The following is a 24,431-nucleotide window of genomic DNA, read 5'->3' as shown; positions in this document are numbered from 1 at the left end:
TAACGGCCACTCGTAACTTCCGACCCGTGAACTCGTACCAGATCGAACTGGTATGACTTCACAGGAAGGAAAAACACAAAGTACGAGTTTCTTTGAACGCACCATGAGTTAGCAGCCCCCGCCCTTGTCAGGCATCAATTGGTCCTCGTGCTACGTCACCACATTCACGCGCATCCCTTGGCTGCACACACAGCCCTTCATGCCGTTCTCTCTCCTCATTGGATAACACTTGTATCCCACAAGGAAAATTTTCTCCTCGGGTTACAGCAGAGCAGAGTGACGGAGAGACTCGTGTTTAGGCTGAAATACTTCATGTAAGTGATTGCTGACGGAAGATAGGACTATTTAGGACTTATATTAACAAAAACATTCCACTGATATCTGCTTTAATTAGTATCCTTGGTAACACCTGTATTTGTTTATACTCTCTGAAACGGTCTATATAAATAAAGATGCCTTGCCCTGCCTTGCCTTGCGTGTGTTTGGTTAATATCTGGGAGGTGAGGGCAGGGTGAGGGGAGGGGCGGGGCGGCCCCGTAGCAGTAGCCCCGCCCCTCCTGCACCGACAGGTTCACGGGTTGAGGCGAAAGCAGTAAAAGTGAAGGCAGCAGCAGGTGATGGGTTTAGTCAGTGGCGCGCGGACACAGTGGGAGGAGAAGCTCTGACACTGAAGGGTGTGTGGACCTATCAGACAGACGACACGCTCGGAGCGGTGTGCGCAGCGGAGCGGACGGAACACACACACAACACACACACACACAGCTGTGAGGGTCACCTGTACTGGGACTGTTTCGTCGCGAACCGCTGACAGGTGGACTGTCACCATGTTTAAGAAGAAGAGCAAATCCACTGTGATAACGCAGCCCAAGCCCGCGTGAGTAGCACACTTTGTTTCTCTTTTCTTCTGTCCAGCAGCTCCGCTTCTCTTCACTCGTTCATTTAAAGCGACGTCGTGTTCCGGTGGAGTCACGTCGACACCTTCACCAGGGCCGTTGCTAGGAATTCTGGGCCCCCTGAAAGAATAGGCTACTAAAGTGGGCCCCTACCCCCTGACTTTTCTACTTTTTTTTTTTTAGACTATGTATGTATGTATTATAATTTTTTATTTAGCCTACTTTGTTTTGATGCTAATGCAGCATTACTATGAGTATTAGTCAGGGTCTTATGCAGAATAAATCAGTCATACAAAGATTAGACTACTGGGGTTTTTTGTGGGCCCCTAGAATTATCATCACCTTTCTCCCCTATGCAACGGCCCTGACCTCCACCACCAACCTCAATCTGCTTCTGTGCAACACTCACTCACACACCCACATAATGTAAAAAAAAAAGTATTGAAATGTATAGAGTAGACTTTATACATTATTCATGAATGAGTAAGAATAAACACTTATTGTATGATATTATGGCAATATTATATTTAGAGTAGCTTGAAACTTTATCCATCCCTGCAAGGAAATTCAAATGTCAGGAAGCTCATCACAAAAAAACAGATTACAGCCAGACTTCACTTGCAATTCATCCAAATGAGCACAAACTAACACATACAGCACAATGACATACCATAAAATAAGTTGAAGTGCAAATGTAGAGTTTAAAATGAATTCAAATGAATCTTAAAATCGCAGTTGTAGTATTATATTTATTCACAGAACGTGTACAGATCATGTTTTATTCCAGGTCAAGTTGTTTTTAATCAGTCACATTGAGTTTGTATGCTGAGCTGAACATGCAACAAGAGAACACGCTGTGCCTTATGCTGGATGAACACAGTTGATTCTCTCTGCTGTGGGTTGAATATTAATGGAGACTGGATGTCAAATGAATGGAATGTTAAAGACTAATTTCGCAGGAAAGCGTGCATTCGATTGCACAATGTGCTATAAGCGAGCAGAGGGTGTGGCTGATAGGCCGTGTAGTAAAGTTGTAGTAACTGGTTTGATAAGTTATGAGGTTGTCCTCCTCCCCACAAGACACAGACTGAGGAACTGCCTGCAGCCTCTCCCACAGAATAGCTGGCTCAGGCTCAGTCCCCCGTCACACACACAGGCTTTCTGCCTTGGAAACAATAAAGTGAAGAAGTGTGTGTGTGTGTGTGGAGTTTGATGTTGCTTTTTAAGTGAGATCATTTTCCCCAGAGACTGTTCATTTTCATTTCAGCCTAATATCTTGGCTGTGCTCCACCCTCTGTGGAGAGATACTGCTCTCAGTCACTCAGCAGGTGTAAAGAAGGCTGGAGGGGGGGGGCTAAGAAAATACCAAAAGAACTATTTTACAGATTATCTTCCATTATCTTCAATCTACCATAGAACTGTGCTGTTTCACCTGCCTAGAAGACTATATTCTCGCAATGTTATGACTTTTTTATCGTAGGAAATGTACGACTTTATTCTCGTAAATTTACCACTTTATTGTCAATGTGGCCCTAATACTCCATCGTATGTTTCATTCTTTGCTTAATTTTGCAAAAATACTAATGTACCCAGAATGCATTGTACCACAGTCCAGCTCAAGATTGTCAAGAGCTAAACTGCTTGCGTTTAGACTTTCTATCTAAGCAACGGTCAAACCAGCCCCTGATGAGCCTGATAATAAACAGTAATGGAATCTCTGTAATGCTGCTGCATTCACTCCATTTTCTACATGCTGGTCTTCTTTTACAATGCAAAAGATCTAAAGATGGCTACACCACTAAAAGCCTAGGAGATGGTGATTTGTTCCTAGCTTTATAATCCAAAATAATAGGTGACATATAAAAATTTAAGCCAGTTCATTTTCAAATGTTGTGGTTGAGAGGTAGAAGAGTATATTTCCTCTCTTTAGACATGGATGGATAATGCACAACCATTAGAAACAGTGCAGCCCTCCTGTTTGTTTATTGTCTCATACTCTGTGCATGTGTCTGGGCTTTAAACACGTGGATGGGGAGTGGGCTGCTCTGACACAGTGGGGCTCTGGGTTCACTGTGACACTCACGAGGCTCCACACCCTCTATGACTTAGTGCTGGAGCGTTCTGGTTCTAATTTGACCCTCTCCCTGTGGAGACCTCTGAGCTGAGTAAAAGCTCCAGTGCCAGTTCCTTCCCTTCCCAGAACCAAGAGAACCTCTGTTGGGAACACTGAATCTGAGCCAGCAAGTTTCCCAGGGAACCGACAGACAGACAGCATGTCTGGACACAGAATATAGTCAGGTAGAGCTATTGTAGCGTTGTTTAATGATTGTGTAAAAAAAACAAAAAAAAAAACCTACCCTGGGAATCAAGACAAAGACTGTTTGTAGTTGTGCAACATTTTCTGCAACACACAGAGGGGATTTTCAGGGTGGTGTTTGTTATCATCTCTTCTGGAGTTGAAACCATACGACAGAGTATTAGGGCCACATTGACAAATAAAAAAATCACAAACTTCAAGAATAAAGTCGTAAATTTACGACTTTATTCTCATAAATTTACGACTTTATTCTCGTAATGTTATGACTTTTTTCTCATAGGAAATGTACGACTTTATACTCGGAAATTTACGACTTTATTCTAGTAGGAAATGTACGACTTTATTCTCGTAAATTTACAACTTTATTCTCGTAATGTTATGACTTTTTTCTCATAGGAAATGTACGACTTTATACTCGGAAATGTACGACTTTATTCTAGTAGGAAATGTACGACTTTATTCTTGTAAATTTACAACTTTATTCTCATAATGTTATGACTTTTTTCTCATAGGAAATGTACGACTTTATTCTCGTAAATTTATGACTTTATTCTTTCTTTTTTTTTTTCTCAATGTGGCCCTAATACTCTGTCGTAGAAACCATGTGTTCTCCAGGTCCAACATTGTGTTGTGAACTGTGTGTGTGTGTGTGTGCGTCACGTCCATGTAATAGATGTGGGCTGAATGAGTGCTGTGCTCACACATGGACCTGTCGGTTTGAAGGTTGCAGTGAGAGCAGAGCAGTGTTTGTGTTGAGTTGTGCTGCGATGTGACAGTTTGTGCAGAGCTCTGCAGGACTCACCAGTTCAAACTTGTTTCGTATCAAAACCAGAAGAGGCTGGGAAATGAAAGTCAGTGTCCAGTGTGCATTCAACAGGCATTATGTAACTTGTGCAACAAACGGTGCATGGGCGTGGATGTGTGTTTAAAGCGCTGGGTGGTGGACGGCCTTGGCTCTGTGTTCGGTACTGGCTCACAGATGTTCGAACATTTCCTAGTTTCATGTGACCACTTGATTTGAGGGACACCAGTTGATGTGTGACGTCTTTGTGACCCAGAACTGACCCTGAATCTGTGTGAGTACATCACTAATGATTAGACTGGGACAGTGCAAGGGAAAGCTAATGTGAAACAGTCCACTGCACTGACACTGGACCTTTGAAGCTGATGCAGCAGTCAATCATGGCAGTAACACTAACTAGATAACAACATCTCAGTGCAGATAAATACACACTGACTGATAGTATTAGCCAATATTAGCTCATCATCATAGATTCATAGACATAGACAAGTTTGCGTTTGTGCCACAATCAGTTTACAGCTGACCCTTTGAATGTGTTGACTGGACACCAGTGTCCACTGTCCAGGTCCAAAGTGTCGGCACTCCCTGCTGGACACACTGTGTAATGATACAGGTCTGAAACAGAGCTTTGAAGTTATGAATCTCAGTTTCTTGTTATGTATTTGCGTGGCACCATCTTTGATCAGCTAGAATGAGATGTACTAATATATGTCGTTTTTTGTCTCTTCCCTCATTTAAATTCAGTATCGACACAACTTGATCCAGGAACTGTTGAACCCTCAAGGTTACACCGGTGTTAACATAACTGGTTTCAGGGATTATGCAACATCGAAATGAAATACATTATGTTTTTTGTAAATGTTAATTCTTAGTTTATCATGTTTATTATAAGTTTATTATGTCTTTTTCTCATCTCTCTCTTGGATAAGAGATTTTAATCCTGAGCTGCTGACTGTATAAAGAGTAAATAAACATGAATGAATAAAATACCAGTTAGGCTCTGGAGTTACACAAAGACAGCCTTGACAGTGATCCCCAATAACACTAAAAACCTCACACACTGTGAGTGATATACCAGGATTCACAAGGTCACTCAGACGCACCTTGCAGTCGGTGATAGTTGTCACGGTGATTGGACTGGGTGTGTCTCCTGTGTGATAGCAGGTAAAAAGCCTGCTGGGCCAGTTTCTCTTATACTTCAAGGCGAGGTGTCTGTGTCTCAGTGTCCTCGCCCTCTCGGAGAGTCCATTCAGCTGAGAGACACCAGCAGTCACAGTGACTGTAGTCCTGACCTGGACTGAAAGGCAGATTGTTGTTGACTCTGAGAGAAAAGCTGTGAGTCATCCGCCTGATATTTCCATCCCGGAGGAAATAAAGCAGTGTGTAGCAGTGTAATTATGGTTCATTACATTATTATTATCGGCTCAATGCTGAATAACATTAGTGCAACTATACGTATATTAAATTAAATTAATACCTGCTCCAGCTTGGTTTCCTTTGAGTCATTTGGAACAAACCCAGAACAAGAGCAAGGGTATATTTTTGATCACATGACATCACGCTTCCAGAAGCAGCACAACAACACAAACAGATCAACATCCACCTAACAGGTTCAACCTCACTATTCAGAATCATGTTTTACATTTTTTTCAATAGTTGAATTACCTATTTGGTAACACTTTATTTGACGTCTATCTCTATAACGCATTAAAACCATACATATAATGAGTTATAATGCAGTTATAGCACTGTATAACTATAGTTATAAACACTCATAAATGATCATAATGCTTTATAACAATAATCATAACACACTATAAAACATTTTATCATGACTTATAAGGTCAGGTATTATAATACATTATAATTGACAATGCCCACATTGATAATGCATTATAAATATAGTTATACTGTGTTATAATTGGCTTATAAACGTGTATAACTATCATTATAAACATTCATAAATTATTATGAGGCTTTATAACAATAATCAGACCACATCATAGAGCATTTTATAATGGCTCAAGTATTATAATAGAGTTATAATGCTCTATAATGTGTTATGCTTATTGTTATAAAGCTTTATGATACTTTATGAGTGTTTATAATGATAGTTATACACGTCTATAAGCCAATTATAACACATTATAACTATATTTATAATGCATTATCAATGTGGGCATTGTCAGCCAGTTACTAACATTTATAACGTATTATAATACCTGACCTTATAAGTCATGATAAAATGCTTTATAGTGTGTTATGATTATTGCTATAAAGCATTATGATAATTTATGAACATTTATAACTATAGTTATACAGTGCTATAACTGCATTATAACTCATTATAAGTATGGTTATAAGGCGTTGTAGAGATAGATGTCAAGTGTTACCAATTATTTTATTGTCGTTGTTTTAATGTATTCTCTTTAACTTACCAATGAATTAGTACTAAGTGATTATCATGCCGATAAGATAATAATAATGTAAAAACAAGTAAGTGCAATTGTGCTGCCATTACAATAAGCTGATGTCCCATGATGTCATTACAGAAGTCACCACACCCCTTAAGCCTCTTTCTAATGAACACAATGAAGACCTCTGTGGTCTGGTTGACGTTCTCTATCAATGTTTCCTTAGTTTCCACTGAAAGTTTCCTATGCACTTTCTGATCATCAGATTATACAAAACGTGTGTGTCTCTCTCACAGTGCTCCATCCACCGAGCTGAGCTCTCTGATCGAGAAGCTGCAGAAGAATGCCGACAAGGTGGAGAAGAACATCTACGACGTGGAGCAGAACATCAACAAGGTGCAGTCTGATCACAGTGTCTCCCAGCAACCGCAGACATCTGCTCATACTCATCACTTCATCTGAGTCATTTGATTTGACAAAGTAAAACTGAGAGATAAAACTAAAAAGAGAATGATCAAGAGGAGTTGTGCCAGTATTCTCTCTCATACAGATGTTAATGTTTCACAATTCTGTGTTATTCAAAGTAAATCCAAGGTTGAAAACAAAGCACCTTTGAATGTGACTTTAAAATGCCATGTTGAACCATGTGCAGCCTGCCAGTGGATTTGCTGGTGACATATTGGAAGAAAGAGAGCCATCTGACAACAAGAACATAACTTGAGTTTGTGTGTTTGTTCTGCTGATGTTTGTATTTACTCTGACAATTAATTGTAGCCAGCGGTGTTGACTGAAGCTGACTGACTGTGTTTTTTTGCTGCAGGATGTGAGTAAGATCAACGAGGGGAAGCAGCCTCTGTATCAGGATGACACCAACAAGAGGATCCTCAACTCTCTGGACCTGCTCACCGGCCTGGACGAGGACGCCGTCAACGCCAAGCGTCTCCAGCACCCACAGGCTGAGATGATAGAGCAGGAGTGAGTGGCACTCGGCTCACTTGAGCTTCTTCTATCACCTGAAGTTTATACTGTGTGCTGCTGTGTAGCATGGGAGCTACTAGTTCGGCCTTTATTTGAGACGGACATATACTGTAGACCAGTGGTTCTCAACCTTTTGTACGTCAAGGACCCCTAAATTGACACAAATTAGACCACGGACCCCCATTGGACCAAATTTAGTGGTCCAATTTCTCCAAAAACATTTAAACATTTCTAGGAAGAAAAAAAAAAAGATAAATGAAAAAAAAAAGGAAAAATTTTCTCCCCCAAAAAAGTGGTAAAATTTCTTGTAAAAAAAAATGTCTAAATAAAAAATTTAAAAAAGTTAAAATCTTCTAGAAAAAAGTGGTTAAATAAAAAATAAGAATCGGGGACCCCCTTCAAATTTCTCAAGGACCCCTAGGGGTCCCCGGACCCCACGTTGAGAACCACTGCTGTAGACAATCTGACTATCTAGAAAAATGTAGTATAATGTACATTTCCACAAATGTGTAACAAAATGATCCTGCCATATCTCTACTGTCTTCAATTAAAGGAATTAAAGGAATAGTTCACCAAAAAATTAAATTCAGTCATTAGTGATTCACCCTCATGCTGATGAATACTATATATGAATACTACTGTATATATCCAAGTGTCCTGAAGGGATATAGTCCAGAGTTTACTCGACTTGGATTGCAGTGGACGAGCAGTGTGGAGGAATATTAAATGGTTTTTGTGTAGTTTTATGGACCTTTTTGTGTTGGGCCCTATAACTCTCAAATAAAGTTTTCATTGGACTACGAACCGGCCTCCCGGGTCTCCAGGTGCACTTTGAGGAATAAAAAACTACTCTGGAGTATTCATCAGCATGAGGGTGATTGAATTGATGAATTTCATTTTTTGGTGAACTATTCTTTTAACTCAGTCTTTCGTATCACTTCTACTTAGCCCCATCACTTCACAGATAAACAGATGTTTCACATTGGAAGCTTTCTAGTCACCCAATGGGTACAATCCCTGCATTTAATTTGAAAATCCACAGGTTTCATTTACGTAAACTGCTTTGTTTAACAACAATAGAGAAAATTCACAGTTGATGTGACTGGGGAAACTGTAAATTCAATAGAATAGATATAGAATTCAAATAGTCCACAATTATTAATGAGTGAGCAAGCTTATATTGGAGAATCTCTGCTATTGAATATAAAGGTGTGAATATCACAGTTATCAGTTGAATCTGTGAACACAGAGTGAATGCAATGAACATGAGTTATTAATCATCATCATTGTGTGTGTGTGTGTGTGTGTGTGTTCAGTATGAAGCAGCTGCGTGAGAGAGTGATGAAGCTGAGAGAAGACCACGACCGTATCTACCACCTGATCCGCACCGAGGGAAGGCCCAGCATCAACTGGGGCAACATGATCGATGAGAAGCTGGTAGGAAGCTTCACCGACTCTGACCTCTGTGCTGCTCCACAGACCAGCAAACTGAAACATACATCTTGATTTATTTTACTCAACTGGTTATTTGTACACATGCCTGGTATTTCTAATATGTTTTCAGTGAATAGATCAAATTCGATGCACACACTGTCTTAAAAAACCTATATACTAAGTAATTCACAAAAAAAACAAATGAAGATACCAGGTGACAAACCAAAGGAAGGAATTAGAGTATTAAAATATTTCAGTAATTATACAGTAGGTTTAGATAAGTGTCACCTCTGTGGCTGAAAAATCAGGGTTTAAGAATTCCAGTATCAGACCAGTCCAGACTGTCACACTTGTCCGTGCGAAGTGGACTGAAGTGTCTCTTTCTGTCTCCCTGCCCAGGACAACCTGAACAACAAGGGCTTTGGACAGGACCTGCCAACTGTGGAGAACGAGGTGGAGGAACACAACATCTTCCACAGTGAGGTGGAGGCTCTGGCCCCTCACATCTCCTCCGGCGGCGACAAGGTATGAAGAGCTGAATGATGTCAGGACTCTTCTTGAAGGTCCAGAATGCACAGCGGGAAACTGCACTAGGTGTTGAACAGAGAATAGAACTATTGAATAATTCACAGAGTATGGATAGATGAATTATGGAGTAACATTTGCCAACATTTCAATGATCTATTGGAAACTAAATATATAATATATATATATATATATATATATATATATATATATATATATATATATATATATATGATAAAGATTAGTGATAATATATTAGAATAAATCCAGCTAGGTAAACTTATAAATTAACTTATTGTATTATAATGATCGGGAAGCTTGACAGCTAATTTATGAATAGGGGGTGGGAGTAAATAAGTTTTACTTCTTCCCACTCCTTTTCGGATGTGAAAAAAGAGAAATCGAATTATCTTCATTTCCAATTATTTTATTTTTTTCATGTGTTGTCTTTGTGAAGTATTTATTTGTTATGCCTGTCCATTACTGTATTATTTCTTATTTCTTTTAACATGTCCGAAATAAACTGAAACTAACTACCGAACATAGCTGTTTAGTCCATGGAGCATTTAGTTACATATGAATAAAAACTTGTGTTTTTGTCTTTTCTTTGTTTCAGGAGTACGTCAGTGGCCTCCAGATGAAGTACAACAAACTGCTGGTAACCCCCCTCCCCTCCTCCAACTCTCACTTTCTAGGCCCAGAGCTGTGTACCGTTCCATCTGTCACCACCTGCTTGCTTTGCAGCCAGTTTATGTGTTTACAGACAAACACTTCCACCTTTAAAGTTGACTTTATTGCACTGAAACAAATGTTGCAACACGTGCTCAAAGCTTTGAAACCTAAACTTTCTACTTCCTATGATCATAAACCATGGAGCTCTATGGTTATTAACACATCATCATCATCACCATGAACTCATTACATCATCATAAGATTCTGCTGCTCTAAATACTCACTAGACCACCAGATGTGAATTAATCCACCACTAAAAAATAGTCCCTAACAAATTTACTGTTTTCTTTATCATTGATTTATTTTTAGAGTGAAACTGTTATCAGTCATGCTGGTTTTGGTCTAATATCATATTTGCTGACAATGAGAAAAAAAACTGATCTAATATCAGCCTCAACCTGAAAGTAAAAGGTGAGATTAAAGTTCTGATCGGCAGCTGTTACAGAGCTACTGGATCTTTATTACTGTTCAGCTTGTTTGTTTGTAGCTGCTTCCACCCAACAACCCTGAGGTTATTGACATTAAGGTGAGACACTACAGGCAAAAACACAGTTTTTTCATGCAGTGATCAATTTTGAGATTTTGGGCTATTTTCCTCCTTAATGTCTTCTTTCAGAAAAGTCGAAAGAAATGGTAGAAAATCCACATTAAGGTTTTTATTTTACTTCATTTTGTCTCTTTCATCAGTAGATTTCTCCTAAATTCACAGAAAGTTAACATGCTGTTGTCTGGCCCATGTCATGTCAGGTGTCATTGTAAAGCTCTCTCTCTCCTGAACAATTATGTAGGCTCCAAAAATTGTAATTTCCTCCATATTCACAACCAATCGTAAAAGTATGATTTACATTAACAATCTATGGAATTTTAGTTTTAGGAGTTTTAAGTCTTTAAAGGCCGTTTTCTCAAAAAGATAAAAAGAGATATCCAAAATCCCCTCTGTAAAAACTTCTAACTCTAATATGTCAACAAAATAAAACAAGAATTTTGAAAGGGGCTTTATTGTTCAGATTTTGGTTCTGGAAATGTATGCAAATTAGCACATTTTTCACATAAAATTTGACAAAACGTGTAATACAAAAAATATTTGTCTTAATGTAAGTGATAAACTTTCATGGTGATATCTGTTAGTTAAACAGTCTTTACCCTATTCACCTGTAGTGTCCCCCCTTAAAACCTCTTCAATTTATAATTCAGTTCACATTATTCACATGTATTTTAAACTGTTGAACACTGCTCCTGCTGCTCACATTGTCAGATTTGTGCATAAAAATGAACCTTTCTCCAATTAATTTCATTAGTACATCGACTTCCAGTCATCAAGTCATCCATTTTCTCATGATGAAGTGTCTTGTTCCCTTGTCTTAGACCGCCTCCAGCGCTCGTCAGCGGAACCTGCTGAGCCTGCGGGACTACATGCAGCGCTGCACCAACGAGCTGTACTGGATGGACCAACAGGCTGGAGAGAGGATCGACTATGACTGGAGTGACACCAACCTGGACTACCCCGCCCGCCAGAGGCAGTATGAGGTAGCTGAGAAGTGCACAATACACCAACGCGTAACAACCAGCTACACTTCCAACGTCCAATACCCAATTTACTCCTTACATGTGTCTCACCCCTACAGAACTTCATCGGCAAATGTCTGGAGTCTAAGGAGGCCACTGTCACCAAGCTGAACGAGGATGGAGAGAAGCTGATTGCCTCTTCACATCCTGGGAAGAATGTCATTGAGGTAAAGACTCCTCCATCGCTGCACATCTGGGCGTCCAGAGCGTGGGCTTTCCCAGGGATCCATTTAGACCCAGTTTCCTCTGCCGATAACCTCCAAAATTAACTCTTTCCGCTACCACCTCAATGTGGGGACAGGTCATCCACACATTTCCTGCCACATAAACTACAACTCATTATATGCTGGTATCAACCAGTCGTGCTAGAATAGAGTGAAAATGATTACTTTGATTACTCAAACAGTATCAAACGGATTCCTGACCTTCTGACCTTTAGGTGTAGGGGGCAATTGTTGTCTCTACTGTATGTACATTTTCTTAAAGGGGAATTGCCGTTTTTTTTTTACAATGTGGACCTTATTTCTAGTATAAAATACGATCATTTACTCACCCAGATAACTTTGGTGTCATTACATTACAGCCGAGAGCCGCGTATATCTGTATAATGTGAATCAACAGGGCAGCGGAATGCAGCCTCTAAATAACACATTATCTGCTGTGAAACTCGTTCATTTCACCAATATGTTGTTATGATACGTTAGTGCTATTCCCCTCTGAGTCCGGGGTTAGCTGCTATCAACATCCAGGGTCGTGGCTTATGCTACGGTTCGTTTCTGCGTGTTTCCGACTTGTCAGAACAAAATGACCTGGACTTACTTACAAGTCCTTAGTAGGTCAACCTACAGACCCCGGATGTTGATAACAGCTATCCCCGGACTCAGAGGGGAATAGCACTAGCGTATCATAACAAAATATTGGTGAAATGAACGAGTTTCTCAGCAGATAATGTGTTATTTAGAGGCTGCATTCCGCTGCCCTGTAGACTCACATTATATGGATATACGCGGCTCTCGGCTGGAGCTAATTTCATCGGAACGACTTGTAATGACACCAAAGTTATCTGGGTGAGTAAATGATCGTATTTTATGCTAGAAATAAGGTCCAGATTGTAAAAAAAACAGCAATTCCCCTTTAAGCTGCAACAGTCGAGCATGGTGCACATTCTTCTGCAATTCTTCTGTGCTGTTTTGTAACTAATGTACATCAACTGTTGAGTCTAATCACATCCTCACACACTTTTTCTGTCAGGCTCACATGGAGGCGGTTCACGCTGACTGGAAGGAGTACCTGAACCTGCTCATCTGTGAGGAAAACCACCTGAAACACATGGATGAGTACCATAAGGTTAGACACTGAGGGCAGACAAACACACACACACACACACACACACACACACACACACACACACACACACACACACACACACACACACACACACACACACACACACACACACACACACACACACACACACACACACACATTTTGGCAAAGCATCAGTCTCATGTGAGTGTGCATCTGTGTGCGTCCAGTACCACAAGGAGGCCCGTGACACTCAGGACCTGCAGAAGCGGCTGGAGACAGAGGTCAACCAGAAGTACAACCCAGAGTTCAAGGACGTGTATCAGATGGAAGGTCTGATCAGGGAGCTGGATGTGAGTGTTCCATCCCAACATGGAGATCTGATGATATCTTCTTCAGCAGATGAAAATATTTACATAGTTTGTATTTATGTGTGTGTGTGAAGGACCAAGCCAAAGCCATGGAGCACTTTGATGAGCGGGTCAAGGCTCTTCAGAAGCGCAGCCTGCAGGTGATGCCTCTGAAGTACCGCAGAGAAACGCCCCAGAAGCTGCTGCCTGTTGAAGCTCTGTGTGAGTTTGACACCGATGAGGTACGTACGTCCTGTCACTGGAACAATGTCTGATGTTCTGTACATACGAGAAAGAGAAAAGGACTCAGCAATCCTGCAACTTTCTGTAAATAATGTAACACATCTTTCCTATTTTCAATCAATCAATCAATCAGACTTTATTTATAGAGCACTTTTCATACAAATGAAATGTAGCACAAAGCGCTTTAAACCATAAAAGCAGACAAAACAAAGCAAAAATAAAACCCAAAGTCACGCAACTACACACACACACACACACACACCCACGCCCACACTCATTTATAGGCAAGGCAAGGCGAGGCATCTTTATTTATATAGTGCATTTCATACCAAGGCAACTGAGCTCAATGTGCTTTACATAAAGACAAAACATTTAAAAAGAACAGCATAAAACAGCATAAAAACAAAAACACATAGTTAAAAGCAGGAGCAAAGAAGAATAAAAAAGTAGAATAAAAGAAAATAGATAAAGTTTAAAGTTATTAAACTTTTATATTGCTTTTTTTTATAGAGCTTAAAAGAAGGCAACTGAAGCACTACATTATCTTACTCTCAACAATTTGCTGTGAGGAAACATCAGGGACTGGATAAAACCAAATAAATCAAATGAACTAAAAGTTAGCATAAGTGCAAGGACATGATACAAATAGCTAAAATTATACAATAAATAGGCTAAGACTAAAAAGATTAAAAATAAATAAATAAATACAAATAAAATAAAATAATAATACAAAAATTAATAAACAGTAAAAATCGATAAATAAAAGGATAGGAAAACTAATCAAATAGTAAAACCTATAAGTAAAATCTAATCAAAAGCCAAGCTAAAAAGGTGTGTCTTAAAGCAACATTGCGGAGTTTCAGCTCAGTGCTTCCACCATCTGGTTGAGAAGCGCTATCGTCTGGGGGGAAAAAGCGTTTATTCCCATTAATAAACGACAGTATTTCCCACATATTTGCAAGGAGACTGTGTGGCGGGTGGTCGGGGGAGGGGAGGAGGGGGTGAGGGGGGGCGGGGGGCGGTGGTGGCGGCGGCAGCGGCAGCGGCGACGACGACCGGAGGGGAACGTAAGTTTCGCTTTTACCCATACCACCACGTCTCTCCCTCGACGCAGAGGGGAGGGGGGAGGAGGGGGGGCGGTGTTTCGTACCCGTGCAGGGAAGTTACATAGTGCAGTTTCAGCCGACGCGACCCGGCTCAGGCTGCTGTGGCAGCACCATTCATCCTATTAACCATTTTTCTATCATTGCAATGAGTCTGGAAACATTATTTTAAGGCCGAAAAACTCCGCAATGTTACTTTAAGTTTGCTCTTAAAAATGTCCACATTGGCAGCTGCTCTCAGGTCTTCAGGCTGTTTCACAGTCGTGGACCGTAATAACAAAAAGCTGCTTTGCCGTGAGTTTTGGTTCTGACTTGAGGTATTAATAAAATGCCTCTATCTGAAGACCTGAGAGTTCTGGATGGCTCATGAGTTAAAAGCAAATCTGACTGATAAGAAGGACTAAGACCATTAAGAGCTTTAAAAACCAATAAAAGAACCTTAAAATCAATAGAAAAGGTCTTTAAACTTTTGTTCCATAGTATTGATTTAACTTTTGTCAGCAGCTGTTTTTTCATCCCTGTTCTTTTTTTAGAGTCCTCCTTTAATACCTCAGCATCATTGTGTCCTCTTCTGTCTTATTCCTTGATCAGATTCTTTTTCTAATCTAATTGTCACATTGTAGAGACTTTATTTACTGTGTTTCAGCTTGTGGCAGTATTTATCTCAGGACGTTCCCTGCTATCAGACCACATAACTAAGCACTGTCTAAATCCCAGGCCTGTACCTGCTGTGTTATGTGATGTAATGTATTCAGATCCTTCAGACTGAGACTCAGGATGTTATTTTAAACCCTGGGGGATCAGAATGCAGCAGATTTATTAAAATATTTCTCAGTTTGAGGCTTTGTCCAACATCAACTTGAGATCATTTAATTCCAGCTAGTTGAATTAAATCAGACTGCCATTTTGCAGATAACCTCTGATCTAAAATTAAAAAAAAGAAAGTTAATTGAACAAATGAGATGCTGATGACAGATTGTTGGTCTTGTACAGGGACAGATCCAGCGCGGGGAGAGGTACACTCTGCTCCGGAACAATGGCGCCAAATGGGACGTGAAGGACGCAGCTGGACGTAAAATCTCTGCCCCCGCCGTCTGCTTCATGATTCCCCCCACCGACCCTGAGGCTGTGGCCGTCTCTGACAAGTGAGTGTGTGCAAATATATAAAGGACACACACGTGACTTCTTAAAAATCATTTATTGTATCAACTCCAACGTTTGCAGCTGTAACAGGATGTCATGTTGTGTGCTTCCAGCCTGGCCAGCCAGCAGAAGGCCGTGAAACAGAAGATGACGAGCAGCAAGTCAACTCTGCAGAAACGCTTTGATGAGCTGAAGAGGGAGAGTGGGACAGGCACAGCTACAGGTACCACAACACACACACACACACACACACACACACACACAGATCTTTGACCCTGTGCAGACCTGGTGTTCACCTCAGTGGTCAGCTCTAAGTTCAGGTGTAAATGTACCTGAAACCCAAGAGTTTATTGGTTAAAAACAACAACACATGCCTGTTTATTTGCATAATAAAGCAGTGAAGCTGCAGATCATCATCATCAAGTGGGATGGCTGGAGACACATTTTAAATCCAGGTCCTTAACAGACTTGAAACCTCATTTCAACATTTTGACAAGGCTGGATTAGCATCCCCGAGCTCCAAGTTTCTAGTTCCAACTGGTGACACCCACCCTGATGTCACCAGTTGATTTATGCCTCATTGATTAGCTGCAGATGTTCTAAAGAAATGTTGATGGTCCACATTAAACCACCTGGATACTGTCCTGTGTGATAAGAGGTTTCTTTCAACAACTTGGGTAAATAAAGTGGTTTGTGAGTGGATCTCAAGAACCCTAAACTGACACAAATTAGACCAAAGACTATATACATTGTGCCACTGTGTTATCTAAAGGATAATTGCTGTTTTTTTTTTTTTTTTACCTTATTTCTAGCATAAAATATGATCTTTTACTCACCCAGATAACTTTGGTGTCATTACAAGTCGATTAGCTCCAGCCGAGAGCCGTGTATATCCATATAATGTGAGTCTACAGGGCAGCGGAATGCAGCCTCTAAATAACACATTATCTGCAGCGAAACTGGTTCATTTCACCAATATTTTGTTATGATACACTAGTGCTATTCTCCTCTGAGTCCGGGGTTAGCTGTTATCAACATCCGGGGTCCGTAGGTTGACCTACTGACCTGACCTGGATGACCTAACCCCGGACTCAGAGGGGAATATCACTAGCGTATCATAATAATAATAATAATAATAATAAATAAATAATAATAATGTGTTATTTAGAGGCTGCATTCCGCTGCCCTGTAGACTCGCATTATATGGATATAATTTCATCGAAACGACTTGTAATGACACCAAAGTTATCTGGGTGAGTAAATGATCGTATTTTATGCTAGAAATAAGGTCCAGGTTGTAAAAAAAAAAGCAATTCCCCTTTAAGGATAGACCTATAGTGAAAATAAATAATTTTATTTAGATAATCCAGAGTAGCTGTCAACCTGTTTGTACCACTGAGAAGGGGGAAAGCAAATAATCAACTTCATCATGCTGTGTGTGATTGTGTGACCTCAGACAAGCAGGAGCAGCAGTGCCGTCAGCTGATGGCCGGTCTGGATAAAGTCGTCACTGACCTGGACAAACAGGAGAAGGCCATTCATGCACGAGTGCGCCCACCGCTGGAGCAGACCAGGCCGCTGCAGGACAGTTCTGACCGCCTGCATGACATGAGGGTAGGGCCTTCACTTCATTCTGCTGTATGAAAACACACAGTCCCACATCTTTAAACTCACGTGCCTGTGTGTGGTGTTTCCCTTCAGGACATCGCTGCAGCTGTCACCAGGATTGAGCCAGATAAATCCTCCAAAGTGCAGGAAGCAAAGAATTTCTTGGTCTCAAACCCGAACTGCATCAGTGCTCCGCAGCTGAACAACAAGGTGGACGAGGCCAGCAAGAAGTACAACAAAGTTGAGCAGCTTCTCCAGAGCTCTCAGGAGAAGTATGTGACTTGATAGATATCTCAGTGTTTCTCAGTGTTCCTCTGTGTTACCTGGTTTAAATGGGTTCAGACCAAACATGTTGTTCAAAATGGTTGAATATGGTGCATTTCTCTTCATCTAATAACTCTCTTTTGTTTTAGACTGAAAAATTCCAACCAGCTGGAGAATTCCATTCAGAATGGAAAAACGTTCCTGTCCACCTATGAGAACAAGCTGGCCAGGGAGGAAGTTGCTCCAGCAGACAACATCTCAGTGGAGAAAACCCAGCGGGAGCTTGCAGTAAGCATTTGCACTGTGTGGCACACATTAGAATAATATCCTGTACTAACTGACTTTTGGGCAGGTTCTTTGCACATCCTCCCTGTACCTGTGTTGGTTCTCTCCAGGTTCTCCAGCTTCCCCCAGCAGTCTATGCACATTAGGTTAATTGGTGACTCCAAATTGGCCGTAGGGCTGAGTGTTAAAGTGTGAGCGTTGTCAAATTTGTCAAATTGCCAGAAAGAAAAGCAAGCAACAGATTGGGTGGTATAGAGGCAAATGTTTCGGGAAAAGCAAGGGTTTTTTAATACGCACATCAGGCTGTCTTGAGGTGCAGGGCAATACAAGTGACAGTGACTTTAATTGCACACAAACGTTTTCAACCGTATGGTCTTCTTCAGGTGCTATCAAAACAATAGAACACTCACATCTATAGAGAAACATGGACCACATGGGTCACAGGTGTGTTGATGTGTGATCCAATTGAATGAAAAGGGGGCGAGCCTGGAAAATTTGAAAAATGTTTAAATGTAGAAAAAAATTTCAATATAGAAAATAACATACACTATTATTCGACAACGAAATTTAGGCTATGGTAAACACACAATCACACACATATATTTATATAGTCAGTGGGAAGAAAAATTCATCATCATGAGGAAAAAGAATAAAAGCTGTATACAGTATATAGTCCAAAATAGACACAAATACATAAACAACATCCAACATCACATACTAACCTATTTTAAAAAATCATTGAAAGTTACAGAACAAACATTAAAATCCTGTTTAAAGGAGACTAAAGAAAATGCTTTATATTAGGCCACTGGGGGTTAGTGTTTGGAGGGTAATTGAGGGTAAATGGAGAGGCAAATGTTGACATATCTGCCCCTGGGGCCCAAAACAAGTGTGGCCCCTGTGTATACACCTTTACCAGCACATAGCCAGTGGAGTTTTTGCACTTGCAAACATAAATCCTGGATGATAAATGCTGGTATACACTGTAAGAAAAAGAAAGCTCCACACGCTCATTCCATCATTGATGCATATTAATCTTTTCTGAAGAACACCCTGCTGTGTGTATTCATTTAATCTAATTTGCCCCCCCCTAAGGATATTGCATCAGACCTGAGGTCCAACAGGGCTGTGATCTCAGAGACAGAGCAGAACCTGCGCTCGGCCAAAAACAGCTGTGACAACATGGCTGTCAAATTCCAAGAGCACTGCCCCGACATTGAGAGACAGGAATCTGATGTCCAGAAGCTCAACAAGCGCTACAACAACCTCAGCAGGCAGACTGACGCCAGGTGAGATGATCAGACCAAGGAGGGAAAGTTTTAAATGCATTCAAAAATAATTAAAGAAACAAGTTAATGAATATTTTACACACAATAATATCTGTATACTGATCTGTTGTGCTGTGATTTGCAGGTCTCAGAGTTTGCAGAGAGCCAAGATGTCATACAACAATTACCGCAATGATTATGACAACCTGAACAGCTGGCTGTCTCGTGTACCTAACTACGAACCCCGTGAAACTGATGACGTCCGACAAGTGGAGACCAAACTGAAGAATCAGAGGGTGAGAGTGATAAATATTCCTGGGGAAGCACAAAATTTTGCCAGTGGTTGTGTAGAAAAACAATTAAATTAACCTTTGTTTTCTACAGAACTTGCTTTCTGATATCGCAAGAAAAGAGTCTGACTTGAACAACGTCTCCAAAAACGCACAGCTGTACCAACAAGCTATCAAAGTAAGACATTCTGTATTGATTTTACCACCACTGTCATCATTACCTTGGATGTACAGAATAACAAATTAGACAAGGTTTGATGAACATGTTACTGGCTCTTCTTTGTAGGACTACGAGGGTGAATCTGAGAAGTTCAGATCCATCCTTGACCTTGAGGATGGACTTGTGCCTCAGACATACAAGAGGAGCAGACTGGAATCACCTGCTCTTGCAGTCAAGGCAGAGGTGAAGTATACACAAGACACACAACCTGTCCCTGTCTTGCAATGAAATGTGCATTTGGTAAACTTAAACGTAAAACACTTCTCTGTGAGCTGTTTCTCAGTATTGGTCAGCACTTTGGTCCACTGGGTTCAACATCTCTCTGAAACAATCTTGTAAATACTAAACATTATAACCTTCACGATGTGAAGATTAATTGAATGACTGCCTTTTTTCTAGATGTTTTTCTAATAAACTACCAACTAAGTGCAGACATTATGCAACATGTGACCAGGGCAAGGGATGGCAAATAGACAGAACTTTGCTTTAAATGGTCTTTAAATGGTCAAAACCCATAAAGGTTCTGAACCACTGTATGATCACTCTGTGTGCTTTATATGACTTTATTTCACTGTTTACAGGAAGCTGCTATCGAGGCCAAGTTTACTGAAGTGAATGCTGTGAATAAGCAAAGGTTGCAGAATCTTGAGTTCGCCGAAAGTCTTCTCAAACAGGTGAAATATTTTCACACAATAATATCAACATTATGAAAACATCTCTCATTATAAAACAGCACTAATAATAATGATTTTCCATCTATAGCAACCTGAGATTTCCATGGTCCAGGTTACAAATGTCAAGTCAGTGAATACAACCCCGGGAGAAGAACCATGGAGAATCAGGAAACAGCTGGAAGATGAGATCCAGAGGAGGGAGCATCTACAAAAGGAACTTGAGACCATCCAAACTGACATCTATGTCCTTGAGGGACAGAAGCCCCAAGATACAATTGTCAAGAAGGAGCTGATCAAAAAGGTTCCTGATCCCCAGCTGGATGAAGAGGTTCATAAAGTCCAACAGAGACTCTCAGAAGAACGCCGCACTACCCATGTCCTGGAGAACGACCTTGAAATACTGAAGCTGAAGCTGCACGGCCTTGAGACCGAGGTCAAAGAAGGGGCCCAGCAATATACAGTGAAGGAGGTCCTGCGCATTGAAAGAGACCGAGGCCAGGAAGAGGAGGTGCGCAAGCTTCGGGAGGACCTGGATGAGCTGAGAAGGCAGAAGTTGATGAAAGACAACGAGCTAATTCAGATACAAAAACAAATGACACTCCTGGCTGAAGAGAAGAACAGGGAACAAGAGGTGATCACTGAAGAGGAGGTGATCAAAGTTCAGAACGACCCCCAACTTGAAACCGAGTACCGGGTGCTCCTGGATAGGAAGCAGAAGGAATCGGATGGCAGGAAGCAGCTGGAGGATGAACTACAATTCCTTCAGGAGAAGCTACGAAGGCTGGAGAAGGAAAAATCGATGGCAGAGGAGAAGATTTCCATCAAGGAGGTACTGAAAGTAGAGAAAGACGTAGCCTTTGAAAGGGAGGTTGAAAACCTCAGGCGACAGTACGAAGATGAGAAGACCAGACGAAGATCATCACAGCGAGAAAAAGCTGACCTCCATAGGAAAATTACTAGCCTGGAGGAGGAGAAGTCCAAGGTGATCATTCAAGAGAAAGTGCGGGAGATTGTCCGGCCTGACCCCAAGGCTGAGAATGAGGTGGCCAATCTCCGTCTTGAAGTTGTGGAGCACCAGAGGCGCTATAAAGATTCAGAGCTCCAGCTCAGATCCCTACAGGATGAGCTGACCGTGCTGAGGAACAGAGGACCTCAAGTGGAGATCAAAGAGATGGTCAAAGAAGTCATCAAATACAAAACAGATCCAGCGACTGAAAGAGAACTGGAGAGACTTCGCAATGAAATCGTTGACAAAAGTCACCAGACGGAGAAATCTGAGATGGAGATCCGCCAACTCCGTGATGATATTCAAAGATGGAAGGACACCAAGCCCCAAGTGCAGACAAAGGAGGTGGTAAATGAAGTTCTGCAGTACAGAGAAGATCCCAAGACCAAGGAGGAGGTTGAAGTTCTCAAACGGAAACTCGCAGATGAACAGAAGAAACGGCTTGATCTTGAGAGAGACCGGTCAACTCAAGAAGAGAAGATCAGAGTGAGGAAGATAGATCTGTCTCAGGTTCGCGAGAAGATTGTTCAGCAAGAAGTGGTAAAGATGGAACAAGACCCTCTCCTCAGGTCAGAGTGTGACACCTTCTCACTAAACATCAGCACAGAGCAGAGAAACAGAGATGGCCTGAAAACAGAGCTCACCCAACTGCAGAGGCAGAAGGCCGACTTGGATCTGCAGCTGGAGGAACTCGAGCGCGAGCGCAGGTCAAGACGTGATGCGGAATTGGAGATCCAAAGGCTTCGGGTCAGGCTTAGTGAACTGGAGATCCGCGACAAAGACAACCGCGAAAAGGTGACAGTCAAACAGAAGGTAGTGTTGCAGCAGGATCCCCAGCAGGAGAAGGAACACTCCATCCTCAGACTACAGCTGGATGAAGAGAAGCACAAACGCACCCTGCTTGAGAAAGAGTTGAGTGCCCTTGTCCAGCAGCAGCACGCACTAGAGAGGATGGATGTGAAGGAAAGAGTCGTCCGCACTGAGAAAGTTCAGGTTGAGAGGGATCCAGAGGCTGAGATTGAGATCGAGAACCTAAGGAGGACTCTGGAAGAAGAGAAAAGAAGAAAGCATGATCTTGACATGGAGTTGTCCACCCTCACTACCAAGCTTTCTGAAGTGGAGTTCACGAACACCAAGTCTACAAAAGATCTGGACTACATCCGTGATGAAAGTAGCCGTCTACAGCAGGAAAATCAAAGGCTGCAGAATGAGATCCGTAAACTGCGCTCTGAGATTGATATCACCAGCAAAGAGACTCGGATTATTACCGAGTCAGCGCCAAGGGAGGATGGGAAGAATCTGGAGTTGAGGCAGGAATCCCTCCAGAAGGAACTTGCCGAACTCAGAGCCATAACCAATCAAAAGGATGAGGAAATTGAAAAGCTTCAAAAGAGCCTGTCAGCAGTGAGAATAAAGAGGGAGCAGAGGGAGAGTCATCTCCGAAGGTCTATCGTCGTTATTGATCCAGATACGGGCAAGGAGATGCGACCAGAGGAGGCCTACAAGCTGGGGCTGATCGACTGGAAGATGTTTGTCAACCTGCAGAGCCAGGAGTGTGACTGGGAGGAGATCACGGTGAAGGGTCCCGCGGGAGAATCCTCGGTCCTTCATGACAGAAAATCAGGGAAAAAGTTCTCCATCGATGATGCGTTGCGTGTTGGACACATCACAAATCGCCATCTTCAGCAGTACATAAACAAAGAAATCTCCATCCAGGAGTTTGGTGTAATGGTGTCGGGCCAGAAACAATAAATGTAAGAAAATGGAAATTTGGTTTGACTGTAAAAGCTTCAAACTGTTTCATCCGTTTTGTCTGACAAATCAACTTGTTTTTTTCATGTACTTCTGCTCTGGCTACTTTGGTGACTTGGCAATATTTGGAATATGATTCCTAATTATTTACTTTTATATTATTTAGTTTTATGGTACTAGCATACCTGGATCGATATTACTATCATTACAGCCAACTACATAACAACATGAAATTGTGGTAGGAGACGTTTGCTCAGCTGAGCTTTAATTTTTTAGACTGGGTATTAGGGTGGAAAATATATTTGTATTTGTCACTATCATTGTCATTTACAAGGGTACTACTTGTTTCATTTATTTGTGGGGTCTTTTCTGGTTTATCTGACGTGTGCTCTGCAAGCTTAATAAAAGTCAAACAGAGAACATTTCATGTGTCTTCTACATTTTTTTTTCCTTGGTATATTTTATAAAAACCAAGGATGAAATAAAGAAGTATAAATAAAACACAATTAAGTGAGAGGGAAAATGACTTGTAATGTAGCCCTTCTAACTTTATTTTCCCTTTCTGATTTCCCCTTATATTTTGGTGATGAATTCCCACTAAGCACTGAACATACATGGTTTTTTTTTTTTACAAACAGTTTGTCTCAAAGAGCATAGCATCATAACATCCTCTGCACTCCTAAGAAAAAACAGGAGAAACCAAAGGGTGAGCAACAGGGGAGGGATCCCTCACCCAGAACAGGCATAGGCCTACATGACATAGATGTTGTTTGTATACACACACACACACAAAAAAACTGTTTGTATACACAAAAAACAACCAACAAACAAACAAACAGCTGAAAAAGGCTCTTATACTGAGAGATGGTCCTCTGCCAGAATAAAACATTTTTAATTTAAGGACAATTCTATACAGTCATAATGAAAAACACCCAAACATTTCAGTTTCCAGATGATCTATTGAACCAGACAAAAAACACCTACAACAACTTATGGTTCTAAAAAAAAAAAAATGGATTGTGGGACTCAGACACCATGATCTGGGTCAGACCTGGAATGCTCTGCATTATAGGAGACAATCAGTTTAATTCTGTGAAGGTCAGTGACCCATAGACATCAAAGTAAATCTGCCTTCTGGAGAGGGCCAGTCAGAGCACAGACCTAAATCCAGGAGAGAAGCTGTGGACTGAGCTCAGAGAGCCACTCACACCAGACATCCTGAGAATGTGTCTGAGCTGATCAGCTCTGTGAGGAGGAAT

The 24,431-nt window shown here is 41.2% G+C and overlaps 1 protein-coding gene across 1 annotated transcript; it reads left to right on the top strand.

The window, feature by feature from the left end:
* The first annotated feature begins 646 nt into the window (after window positions 1–646).
* On the top strand, window positions 647–23,468 carry ppl (periplakin). Its single transcript, XM_083977155.1, has 22 exons — window positions 647–874; window positions 6,723–6,822; window positions 7,247–7,401; window positions 8,721–8,841; window positions 9,238–9,363; window positions 9,980–10,021; window positions 11,461–11,622; window positions 11,721–11,828; window positions 12,913–13,008; window positions 13,197–13,319; window positions 13,412–13,558; window positions 15,656–15,807; window positions 15,919–16,028; window positions 17,262–17,419; window positions 17,507–17,685; window positions 17,827–17,965; window positions 19,058–19,251; window positions 19,376–19,526; window positions 19,615–19,698; window positions 19,807–19,923; window positions 20,322–20,414; window positions 20,503–23,468. The coding sequence occupies exons 1-22, from the start codon at window positions 825–827 to the stop codon at window positions 23,170–23,172; spliced, it is 5,277 nt and encodes a 1,758-aa protein (XP_083833281.1). The 5' UTR covers window positions 647–824; the 3' UTR covers window positions 23,173–23,468.
* The last annotated feature ends 963 nt before the right edge of the window (window positions 23,469–24,431 follow it).

This window comes from Trachurus trachurus (assembly GCF_905171665.1).
Source record: "Trachurus trachurus genome assembly, chromosome: 8".
Lineage (NCBI taxonomy): Eukaryota > Metazoa > Chordata > Actinopteri > Carangiformes > Carangidae > Trachurus > Trachurus trachurus.
This window is presented reverse-complemented; position numbering and strand designations above follow the sequence as displayed.